The sequence below is a fragment of the Acinonyx jubatus genome, chromosome C2, assembly GCF_027475565.1.
Source record: "Acinonyx jubatus isolate Ajub_Pintada_27869175 chromosome C2, VMU_Ajub_asm_v1.0, whole genome shotgun sequence".
Lineage (NCBI taxonomy): Eukaryota > Metazoa > Chordata > Mammalia > Carnivora > Felidae > Acinonyx > Acinonyx jubatus.
Genome location: NC_069384.1, coordinates 151,029,603 through 151,042,089, shown reverse-complemented (window position 1 = coordinate 151,042,089; position 12,487 = coordinate 151,029,603). Strand labels below are relative to the sequence as shown.

Below are 12,487 nucleotides of genomic sequence, written 5' to 3'. Positions count from 1 at the left end.
ATAAAACACAAGTCCCAGTTCATGGGGAAATTAGGGTATTCCAAAAGAATACTGAGTAATTCTATCAAAAACGCACAGAGATAAAGAAATATGTATATGAGCGTAAAAGATATGGAAGATAGATAAACGCCTTCAACAGATATCTAATTGGAGTTTTCTGTATCTTCGTGAATGTTTAGACACAACTTCAATCAGTGTTAGTGCAGCTGATGGCTTCACCTAAGGACTGCACAAGAAGTGAGTTAAGTTCTTAACAGATTTGGATTAGAATTTGAACAGAGTTTGAGAGACACGGAATTGAGACAGAATTTGATTGAGAATATTTGAGAACTGATGTGTAGAAGATTTTCATAGGCACAAGAAGGAAATGACAAGGACAGCAAGTGGGGGGGAAAAGCCCTTTGGGTTTTGAGGTCGTGTCAATGGGAACGTTTGTTTTCTTTAAGACTTATTTTATTTTTAGAGCGTATAGGAGCAGGAGAGAAGGGGGGAGGGAGAGAGAGGGAGAGCGAGAGGAAGAATCTCAGGCAGGCTCCATGCTCAGCGTAGAGCCTGATGTGGGGCTTGATCCTACAGCCTTGGGATCATGACCTGAGCTGAAATTCAGGGTCGGATGCGCGCCACACCTGGCTTCTACTTGGGCAACAGGCAGGGGTATAGATTGTTGCTTGACAGGACCTTCCTTTGAGACGTTTGCTCAACAAGATCTTCCATACTGAGCATCAGCTTTTGTGTTTTTCTCTTAGAATTTCAAATACACTCTTAACTGTAAAAATGTATTAATTATTTTTTAAATTAATCAATTAAATGTTTCATTTACATCCAAGTTAGCATATGGTGCAACAGTGATTTCAGGAGTAGATTCCTTAGTGCCCCTTCCCCATGTAGCCCATTCCCCTCCCAGCACCCCTCCAGCAACCCTCTGTTTGTTCTCCGTATTTAAGAGTCTCTTCTGTTTTGTCCCCCTCCCAGTTTTTATATGATTTTTGCTTCCCTTCCCTTATGTTCATCTGTTTTGTCTCTTAAATTTCTCATATGAGTGAAGTCATGTGATATTTGTCTTTCTCTGACTGACTAATTTCGCTTAGCATAATACCCTGTCATTCCATCCATGTAGTTGCAAATGGCAAGATTGCATTCTTTTTGATTGCCGAGTAATACTCCATTGTATGTATATACCATTCATCCATCGATGGCCATTTGGGCTCTTTCCATACTTTGGCTATTATTGAAAGTGCTGCTGTAAACATGGGGGTGCATGTGCCCCTTCAAAACAGCACACCTGTGTCCTTTGGATAGATACCTAGTAGTGCAATTGCTGGGTCATAGGGTAATTCTATTTTTAATTTTTTGAGGAACCTCCATACTGTTTTCCAGAGTGGCTGCACCAGTTTGCAATCCCACCAGCAGTGCAAAAGAGTTCCTCTTTCTCTGCATCCTCGCCAACATGTCTCGTTGCCTGAGTTGTTAACTTTAACCATTCTGACTGGTATGAGGTGGTATCTCATTGTGTTTTAATTTGTATTTCCCTGATGATGAGTGATGTTGAGCATTTTTTCATGTGTCTGTTTGCCATCTGGATGTCTTCTTTGGAGAAGTGTCTGTTCATGTCTTTTGCCCATTTCTTCACTGGATTATTTGTTTTTTGGGTGTTGAGTTTGATAAGTTCTTTATAGATTTTGAATACTAACCTTTTATCTGATATGTCATTTGCAAGTATCTTCTATTCTGTCAGTTGCCTTTTAGTTTTGCTGATTGTTTCCTTCATTGTGCAGAAGCTTTTTATCTTGATGAGGCCCCAGTAGTTCAGTTTTACTTTTGTTTCTCTTGCCTCCAGAGATGTGTTGAATAACTTGCTGTGGCCAGGGTCAAAGAGGTTTTTGCTTGCTTTCTCCTCTAGGATTTTGATGGCTTCCTGTCTTACGTTTAGGTCTTTTATCCATTTTGAGTTTATTTTTACGTATGGTGTAAGAAAGTGGTCCAGGTTCATTCTTCTGCATGTCGCTGTCCAGTTTTCCCAGCACCACTTGCTGACGAGACTGTCTTTATTCCATTGGCTATTCTTTCCTGCTTTGTCAAAGATGAGTTGGCCATACGTTTGTGGGTCCATTTCCGGGTTCTCTGTTCTGTTCCATTGATCTGAGTGTCTGTTTTTGTGCCAGTACCATACTGTCTTGATGATTACAGCTTTGTAATGCGTCTGGAAGTCCACGACTGTGATGTCTCCAGCTTTGGTTTTCTTTTTCAGGATTACTTTGGCTATTCGGGGTCTTTTCTGGTTCCATACATATTTTAGGATTGTTTGTCCTAGTTCTGTGAAGAATGCTGTTGTTATTTTGATAGGGCTTGCTTAACTGTGAAAAAATAATTAAAAAAAATTTTTTTTAACATTTATTCAATTTTGAAAGAGGAAGAGAGACAGAGCATGAGCAGGGGTGGGGCAGAGAGAGAGGGAGACGTAGGGTCCCAAGCAGGCTCCAGACTCTGAGCTGTCAGCACAGAGCCCGATGTGGGGCTTGAACTCACAGACCGAGAGATCATGACCTGAGCTGAAGTCGGACGCTTAACCGACTGAGCCACCAGGCGCCCCTGAAATTGTAAGTTATTTTGTTGTGTGGGCCAGAGTGACTTCGTTTCAAACATTAATCTTGGGAGCCTAAGAAGAGTGAATTTGTGTAGCGTTTAACTTAAAATCACATCCATTCCAAGGGTGACCTTTCTGAGATCCCAGGAGAATTCAGATTTTCAGCAAGAGTAGAAACTTGAATAAGATGAGTACCCAGAGCCAAACAGGCATCTAGTATATTTTAGTACACCACTAATACTCAATTTTTAGGACCAGATGAAGAGCGTTAGTGGAGGCTCTACTCAGTGTCTATAACACCGTAGTACTGAGATGAAAAGTCTAAGTTCTTCAGCCTGTGCAGACATTTATTTTCTCTTAATTTCTTTATTATATATAATATATAATAATAATATACATTAACTGCTGAGTTGATGTTGCAAAAGATTTGGGTTTTTAAAAATTTATTTAGTTTTTGAGATAAACATAGATTCACAGGAGGTTACAAAATTTTTTTTTAGGGAGGCCCTGTTGTACCCTTTACCCATTTTCTCCCAAAGATAACATCTTGTATAACCATGGTACACCGGCAAAATGAGGGAATTGCCATTGGTAAACTGTGACATCCACAGAGATTATTCAGAGTTCACCAGTTTTGCATTTAAAAGTTCATTTTAATTATACTTTCTTCTAATCTAATTCATGATTATTACTATTTTGGTGTATAGTGTACAGCTTGTGACAGAAACTGAAGGACAGAAGAGAATACATATTAAGAGAATTCGTATGATGATCGCTTCTCAGCCTTTTGGCTAAGCTCAAGTAGGTCTTAGTAGGTCTTAGTAGGTCTTAGTATAATAGGATTTGTCCTGAAGACCCATTATATAAATGTCAGTTTCAAAAGTTTCTTCTGTACATATTTTCGTTTCTCAGCACAAAATAAACGATTATTTAACATTTTCTGTGTTTTGTCCTGCCCCCAGTCTCAGTGCTCTCTTGTTGAATGTGTGACCACGGTCAACATTTGTTCTGTGAAGCTTTGTGTTCTTTACCGTGTGTGGTTCTTATCGGTGTGGACTCTTACACCGAGTTGGCGGACACGCTGTGCGCTGTGGTGGCTGTCGCCCGTGTCATTTGTGCGCCAGGAAGCAAGTTGAGATTCCAGGGAGCTCAAGTCCCCTCCATTGCTGAGCTTTCTGGCAACTTGCTATTTCTGCGGGTGGGGAGATGGTAGCCGTGGTGGTGGTGCACGTGCGGCGTGGCGAGGACACTTTGCGACATGCCCTCATGATTCGTTTTTCATGATGTGTTTTGTTTTTGTGCCTCTGCTTATTACACTGAATGAGACAGCTGCTAGCCGGGATGATAGCAGAGCCTGCTTTTCTCTCTGAGTATACTATCTTTGCTTTGGATTCCTCCAAGCAGCCTAAAACACAGACTGGCAGTGTGGTGAGTCCTTCCACCGCTTTCTGCATTCCCCCTGTGGGGAAGCAAAGGAATTTGGTAATTCTAGAAGCACATCTGCTGCTGCTTGTCGCTCACTGTCCCTCCAAGCATCTTCCGTGCCCTGTTGCTAACCCTGCTCTAAAAAATCAGAGTAAACTGCTGAATTCTGACGGCTGGTGTGTTTTCTGGCAGCTTTTTAACAGCAGCAAAATAACACTGTTTTCATTAATGTGGCGAACTTGGTCTAAACTCTGTTTTCTCTCTGGGGAATGTTTGCTCATTAACTAAAAATGGTATGTATTGCTAGAAATCTCTGTTCTACTTTTGGCAGGAGGCCAAGAATATTTTGGGCTGTGACTCACTGAGAAAAACAATGCATTGTTCATAAATCCGTAATTGAACAACATTGAGTAGGTGGGTGGATTCTACTGTAACAAATAATTGCATCTTCTTTGGGGAGAGTACCAGTTTTCTATAAAACATCTGAGAGGAAGTAATTAATCTCATTATGTTTCAATTGACTGAATTCATATAATTTTGAATCCTGCATATAACTTCACTTTGAGAAAGTGGACTGTTTTCATACGTATCTTAAGTTCTTAAGTTAGGAAATTAAAACTTAGAGATCTTTCCCAGTAAGGAAAGCTTTTTGTGTTGCATTGGACAGTAATTGGGATTGAGGTTTTCCTTTTTTTTTTTTTTTTTTTTTTTAGTGTTTATTTTTGAGAGAGAGAGAGAGAGCCAGCAAACAGGGGAGCAGTAGAGAGAGAGAGACAGAGACGGGGGACAGAGAATCCCAAGCAGACTCCACACTGGTCAGCACAGAGCCCGATGCGGGGCTCCAACTCACGAACCATGAGATCATGACCTGAGCTGAAATCAAAGTCGGATGCTTTACCGACTGAGCCACCCAGGTGCCCTAAGGGATTGAGGTTTTTTTTAAACGAGGAGAATTGGTTTAATTTATTAAGTAGCTGGTGATGAAACTAGAACATCTCTGTACTTAATCCATGCAGCCAGGAAGGACTTGGTGTGCATGTGGTCAGTAGCAATCCTAAATCACATTCTGAACTTGGTTTTAGAAAAGAAAGCAGCTGAGAGTTCTAGTGATGCCCTAGCTTGGATCTCAGGGCAAAGGGTCTCGCCTTGGTTCTGGCTACAAGTGATACCTCACTATTTGCAAAACTGGTTTGAGAGGCAGACAGGAATCTAAGCTAACCTACCAATTTATTTTATTAAAAAAATTTTTTTTCTTTAAGTAGACTCCACGCGAGGCTCAAACTCATGATGCTGAGATCAAGACCTGAGCTGAGATCTAAGAGTCAGACACTTAACAGACACCCCACTAATTTACTTTAAAAACATAAAATGATATTACTTTATATTTTATGTAATAGTAACAGAGACTTAAAAAAAAGAAGATCCCCTCCTAGGCCTACTTCCATATACATAAAAGTAATTTAAGTACCTATTCTCTTGTAAAAAATGCTGATGCCTTTGAAATATATGTATTTTATATGTTTATAAAATAAAGTTGTAATTATTTAAAAATACCTTAAGTAGACTAAAAGTCTTCATTTATCTTATTTAAATTTTGTCCAGATAAAAACTTCTCTCCATGCAACAAAGGGAAATCACGGCATAACCTATGACAAAATACAAATGGAACACAAATTTAGTGAGGGTCTACTTATGAGTTCACCAGCTGTTGATTTTTCCTTCATTCAAATTTTTGAAAATGACCCCAAATTCTAAAAATTACTGTATCCTTCATGCTCAGCAGTCAAAAAAATAGTTGTTGAAAGAGAGAACAAAACATAATTGAAGACAAATCTGGCAGGGAACCTGTGTGTGCTTTTAAATTAAACGCGCTTTAGATTAGAAGAATTTTTCTGTTATCTAAGAATTGCCTCCGGGAGAAAGTACTGGTGACAGCTGAGTATTGACATGCGTTGCGCTAGTTCTTTTGGCTTCTCTCTGGGAGAAGGACTTCAGAAGCCTTTTTATACTGAAGGAAGTAACTGCATAAGGATTTGACAAGTATATACTAAGCCTCTACCACCAGTCAGGCAGAAGCATATACTAAGCCTCTACCACTAGTCCTGGGCACCAAGATGGACACGCAGGGCTCCTGCCCTCCGAGCGTTTATAGTTTAGTCTAGAGACAAACACTTAGAATACAAAGGAATCAAGCCTTCCTAGAAGAAAATAACAGGGATGGGAAATGTGTTAGCGCTCAGGCAAGCCATATGAAACTTCATAAAAGAAGCTGCGTTTGAAAGTTGAAAAGTAAATGAGAGTTTGCTGGGCAAAAGTGAAGGTGTTACAAGTAGTGACAAATCTTTAATTTTGCTTCTACAGATTCCTAATTTAAATTTACAGGGTAACATGGCAATGCTTTCCTTAGCTGTGTCTATTTAAATATGTGATGTAATACACGTATTGAAATATATTTGCAGAGAGGGAAAGTTTTTAAACGTTAGGTAATGTTTGTCCGATAGTGTGATAGGTCAGTTACAGAATAGCTTTCTGTATGGACCACAATCATGTGTCAAGTGATTTACTTAAAATAGAATATAGACTCTCTTGCCACTCTTCATCCTGACTTAAATGTTTTATGGAACCATTTCATTTCCTTTCTCTGCAGTTTAACAATCTTAATTTTCAATATAGGGATTGACAGACTTCTTGAACTCTATAAAGTATGCTTTTTATTTTATAGTGTGTAATGTAGTATATTTTTAGGGCCAGAAAGCATTAATGGTCACGCTACACAAATATAGCCATATATACAGCTTGTAATTCTTCGAAATGGTAGAGAACAGGAAGATAAGAGTTACGTTCCCCCAACTTTTCTCCCTAATATAACCCTAAGGGAGATGTCTTGGACTGATAACATTTGATAACTCTTTTTATATTAGAGGGAGAAGGTGTATCCGTTGTTCTTGGGGAAAATCCAAACGTATTACAAAAGTGGAAATAGTAGTAACGGTGGCAAAAGAATCCCACCCCGCATGCCCAGTACCCAGTAGCATCAGTTAATGGCTCATGGCTCTCTTATTTTATTATCATACCCCCACACTTGTCTAACCACCCTCCCACACATGCACACCTCCCTTCCCCTGTCCCCATCCCTGCTGGGTTATTTGAAGCAAATTTCAGAAACCTTATTCCATCTAAATGTTTTGGTGTATATTTCTGAAAGATAATGACCAAAAATATATAACACGGTACATTTATCACACCTAAAAATTAGTAGTTTCTTAGTACCAAATACCTAATGGGAGTACAGTTCAGAAAATTGAGAACACCTGCAAAGCTGAGTGCCATCTGCACTGATATTCAAGAATACTCAGGGGTCCCTGGGTGGCTCTGTTGGTTGGGCGTCTGACTCTTGATCTCGGCTCAGGTCATGATCTCATGGCTCGAGGGATCGAGCCCTGCATCGGGGGGATTCTCTCTCTTCCTCTCTGTCTGCACCCACCCTCAAAAATAAACAAACATTAAAAAAAAGAATATTCATTATTTGACCTTTCCTTGGTCAGCTGTAGAAATGTACAGGAGATGTCTTATTTAAAAATCTACCAAGTTACTGAAACATAGTGGCTAGGGTTTGCTCTAACGCTTTGTTTAAAACTTAGAAGTTATTTTATCACGAGCTGCTTTTAAGGCTCTAATTTTGGTCAGTGTATTACAACTGCAGTATAGAATTTTGAATCTCAGAGAATCTCCTTCGTTATCATGGAACCTATGCCAGGCTGATGTAATCAGGAGAATGTCGCTTAATTTGGAGCATTTGTCATAGCAACAGAACAAAACAAAAAGCTTTCATATGTGGAAGAAGATATTTCTAATGACAGGTTTTTCTGAAAATTGCCATAACAATTTCATTTAGACTGCTGGCTTCAGATGAATGAGGCATTTCCATCTCTTGTAGCAAAGATGTTTTTCAGGCCTTAGCCCAAATAACTTTGAGTATTATTTTATCGTAGGGAACACTTGACATTGCTTTTTCTGGATAGTTGTCTATTTGAATGAGTTTTGCTAATTGAATCCCTGATGTTAATTTTGTCATGGGGGAAAAAGCTAGGGACCTTATAATGGGGAGAGGTATGTGATTAGCTTAAAATGAAATTTTCAACATACTAATCTTTGCTATTCGTTACATATATTATAGCAAAATAAATTTTCTAAATACTCACCGTACTAGTTTTGCCTTGCATGAAAACATTCTAACAAATGAACTAATTGTGTTTGATAAATGTATCTAATGGGTCTGGGTGCTTGGCGTTTGTTCTTAACAGTTCTTAACAGTTCCTTTTCTTTATGATACTTCTTTGTTTTTCTTAGAATGCATCTTTCCAAGCCACGAAATCTCCTGACAGTGTTAATGGAAGTGAACCAACCACTCCTCAGGTCTGTTACTACTGTTATTTTTAAAAAACAGCAAGTCATTTCAGGGTGTTGGTCAATCTATATTATTAGCATTTGACTTCCTATTGAAAGGGTGATGTCCAAACATTTGGTATAATATGTATATGTATGGTAAATCCAGGTGTGTTGATGCTTTCTTGGAAACAGTTTTAAATAAAAATCATGCATGTATATACACCAGTCATGTAATACGACGTTGTTACTCATTAAAAAAATTAGTGGCAGTAAAGAGAAAACTTTTTGAAAAAAAGGAATATGACTTTATGCTTGTAAAATATTATGGATAGTTTATATTGAAAGACATATTGAATTACATAATTTGGAAGGGGGGGGATATGGACGAAATGGGAAACTTTCTTTTAAAGTTTGCTCTGATGCAGAGTGTTTTACTACTAGAGCACTTGTGTTATCTTTGATTTAAAAAAGTTACTTGGGGGGTGCAGCACAAGTGACATTCTTTTGATTCTTTCTGAAAACGAAAGAAAAAAAATTCATTAAAAACGTCATTATGACAGCAATGTCTGACATGAACATTCGTTTACTTTGGCTCTAGTGATGATGTTAGCATTAACCTGGCTATTCTTAGCAGTCTCTAATGTAGGGCAGAAACATTTCTAATCTGTGAACCTGGAGCATATATGTAGACAATTTAGGAGCTAGATGATTTATGGACTAAATTGTGTAGACTAAACATTCTAAAGTATTGTCTAGCGCGGATACAGATTATAGCTTCGCAAACTCCGTGAACAGATTCTATGAGCTGAGAACTTTGTTCCTTTTGGGGGGAGCTGGTCAGGTTCTGGGCATAGTCCAAGTCCCTGGGCTTCTGGCTCTGGCTTTGCTCAGCCTCCCTAGTTAAACTATTCCAATCCTCTACAAATACATCATTATCTAGAAATGCCATGAAGTAGGGGTAAAACATTTGGAGGCACTGATCTAAATGGTTCTGGACAGATCTAGTGGTCTTTAGTGAATATTACTTAAAACTATTATTTAGAATGCGTATTTTCCTCTCTTACAGAATAGTTCAAAAAGGCTAAATACTGTTATAAATGCAAAAACTAGAATGAATGAGAACCCGCTTTCTAACACATTCAGGAGAAATTTAAGTTTTAATGAAGGTGAAGAATGAACATGGGTGATATTCAGGAAGTAAGCCCACCAAAGGCTTGGAACTTTCTTAAAAAAATACAAATATTTTTCTCAAAAATAATAAAGTAGTAGTTATTGAGTGTTTACTATGTGTCAGACATCGTTAAACATTTTATATATATGATCTCATTGAATTCTTAATCACAAGCAGATGCCCTTACTCAGAAGTCTTTATTTTTAAACACGTTTCTGATTAGTTGGTTGTTGGCTGTTGTTAGCAAATTGGGAATGATGCATATCCTCCAAGGGGGTGGAATGCTTCCTGTGATTGGGCATCTTGGCAGCAGCAGGAGATCAGAGAGTTGACGCCAAGGGAGAAGAGACGGCACAAAGCAAGCCCGCGAGTTCATACAGCTACCGGTGACCCCCCCCCCCCCCCCCCGCCCTTGTTACTGCGTTGAACATCCTACGTATTTCAGTTGGTTTTGGCACCCAGTATAATGATTTAATGAGCATTTGCTCCTTTTTTCTTTTCCACACAGTATATTGTGAAAAACTTGAAACATACAGAGAAATAGAACTTTCAAGTGAGCATCTGTATACCTACCACCTAGATTCTGTCATTGGTACTTTACTGTGTTTGCTTTATCACCAGTCTGTTGATGTATACATTCTTCTGTCTGCCCCTCAATCCATTTTTACTTTTAAAAATTACTTATTTATTTTTTAATTTTTTAAACGTTTATTTATTTTTTGAGAGAGAGAGAGAGAGACAGAGCATGAACAGGGGAGGGGCAGAGGGAGAGGGAGACACAGAATCGGAAGCAGGCTCCAGGCTCTGAGCTGTCAGCACAGAGCCCGACGCGGGGCTCGAACTCGTGAGCCATGAGATCGTGACCTGAGCCAAAGTGGGACGCTCAACTGACTGAGCCACTCAGGCACCCCTCCAATTTTACTTTCTTAATGGCATTTCAGAGTAAGTTGTGGGTCATGATATCCTTCCCTTTAATGTTTTAGCATGTATATCATTAACCAGAGTTCATTACTTGTATTTTTTTTAAGTATTAATACTTTAATTACTTTGAGGAGAGAGGAATGGAAATACCACATGTAAGAATTAATTCTTAAAAATACAAGTTAAATCAAATTTTAAAGGACCTTACTATGAAACTGACTAGTTTCAGAGGTTTAATTAGTGGTATAATTACCTATATAGCTACTAAGGACACACAGCCTAGAGGTTCTGTAGTAATGAATCATGATGAAAATTTACTTTACTAATTTTTTAGTTAATTTGTCCGGTTAAAAGGTAGTTATCTCCCTAGATTTTTTTTTTTTTTAGATTGAAGTATAATTGACATATGATACCCCCTTAGTTTCACGTATACATCATAGTGATTTGATATTTTTGTACATTAGGAAATGATCCCCATGATTAGTCTAGTTACCAGACTCTGTCACCATGCAAAATTATTACAGTATTAATGACTGGGTTCCCTATGCTGTACATTACATCCCTCTGACTTCTTTCTTTTACAACTGGAAGTTTGTACTTATTAATTCTCTTCACCTATTTTTTCCTTCTTCCCCAAACCCCTCCCTCTTCATGTAACCAATAGTTTGTTTCCTGTATCTATGAAACTGTATTGTTTTGTTTGTTTTATTTTTTTAAATTTTATATATCAGTGAAATCATATGGCATTTGACTTTCTTTGACTTATCTCACTTAGCATAGTACCCTCTAGGTCCATCCATGTCACAAATGGCAAGATTTCACTCTTTTTACATGGCTAAGTAATATTCTTTTTTAAAAAAATGTATCTATTTTGAGAGAGAGAGTGAGCACACATGCTTGTGCACGCCAGTGGGGAGGGACAGAGAGAAAGAGGAAGAGAGAGAATCCCAAGCAGGCTCTGTGCTGATGGTGCAGAGCCCAATGTTTGGCTCTATCTCACGAATCTTGAGATCATGACCTGAGCGGAAATCAAGAGTCTGACGCTTCGCTGACTGAGCCACCCAGGTGCCCCAAGTAATATTTTTATATATATGTCCCTATAATATTCTTATAATCTCTATCTCTGTGTCTGTGTCTGTTCTGTCTATATATCACATTTTCTTTATCCATTCAGCTGTTGAAGGACACTTGGGTTGCTTCCATATCTTGGCTTGTGTAGATAATGCAGTGAACGTGAGGATGCATACTTCTCCTGGAGTTTGTGTTTCCATTCTTTTTTGCACATCAGTCCCCAGAAGGGGAATTGCTGGATCGTATGGTAGTTCTATTTTTAATTTTTTGATGACCTCCATACTGTTTTCCATCGTGGCTACACCAGTTTACATTCCCACCAGCAGTGTACAAGGGTTCCCTTTCCCTACATCCTCACCAGCACTTGCTGTTTTTTTGATAATAGCCGATCTGACCACTGTGAGGTGCTATCTCATTGTGGTTTTGGTTTGCAATTCCTTGATGGTTAGTGATGTTCTTTTCCCAGGCCCGTTGGCCATCTGCTTGTCTCCTTTGGAAAAATGTCTATTCAAGTCCTATGCCCGTTAAAAAAATTTTTTTTATATTGTGTAAGGTCTTTATATATTTTGGATGTTAGTGCCTTTTCAAATGTATGATTTGCAGATACCTTTTCCCATTCAGTAGGTTGCCTTTTCATTTTGTTGATGGTTTCCTTCACTGTGCAAAAAGCCTTTTAGTTCGATGTAATCCCATTTGTTTATTTTAGCTTTTGTTATCCTTGCCTAATGAGACTGGTCCAAAAAAAATACTGCTAAGACTGATATCAAAGAGCTTACTGCCTTTTTCTTCTAGGAGTTGTGTTTTCTTTTTTGAGGTAAATTTTACATAAAGTGAAATGTACAGACCTCAAGTGTGCATCGACCCGAGTTTTAACAAATGTGTATGCTGAAGCCATATGTTAATCCCATACAGAGATTACAGAACAT

The 12,487-nt window shown here is 38.5% G+C and overlaps 1 protein-coding gene across 11 annotated transcripts in view; it reads left to right on the top strand.

The window, feature by feature from the left end:
- The window catches only part of GOLGA4 (golgin A4), a 118,829-nt gene that overhangs the window by 21,986 nt on the left and 84,356 nt on the right, over positions 1-12,487 (top strand). For 5 of the 11 annotated variants that reach the window (XM_027040654.2, XM_053221703.1, XM_027040655.2 and 2 more), the window contains 2 exons: positions 3,914-4,012; positions 8,360-8,425. The exons of 2 other annotated variants lie outside the window; for them this stretch is intronic. In XM_027040654.2, coding sequence (XP_026896455.1) covers positions 3,914-4,012; positions 8,360-8,425 — 165 coding nt within the window. The remainder of the gene's footprint in view (positions 1-3,913; positions 4,013-8,359; positions 8,426-12,487) is intronic. 4 more of the 11 variants (XM_053221705.1, XM_027040657.2, XM_027040661.2 and 1 more) reach the window with 1 other exon arrangement.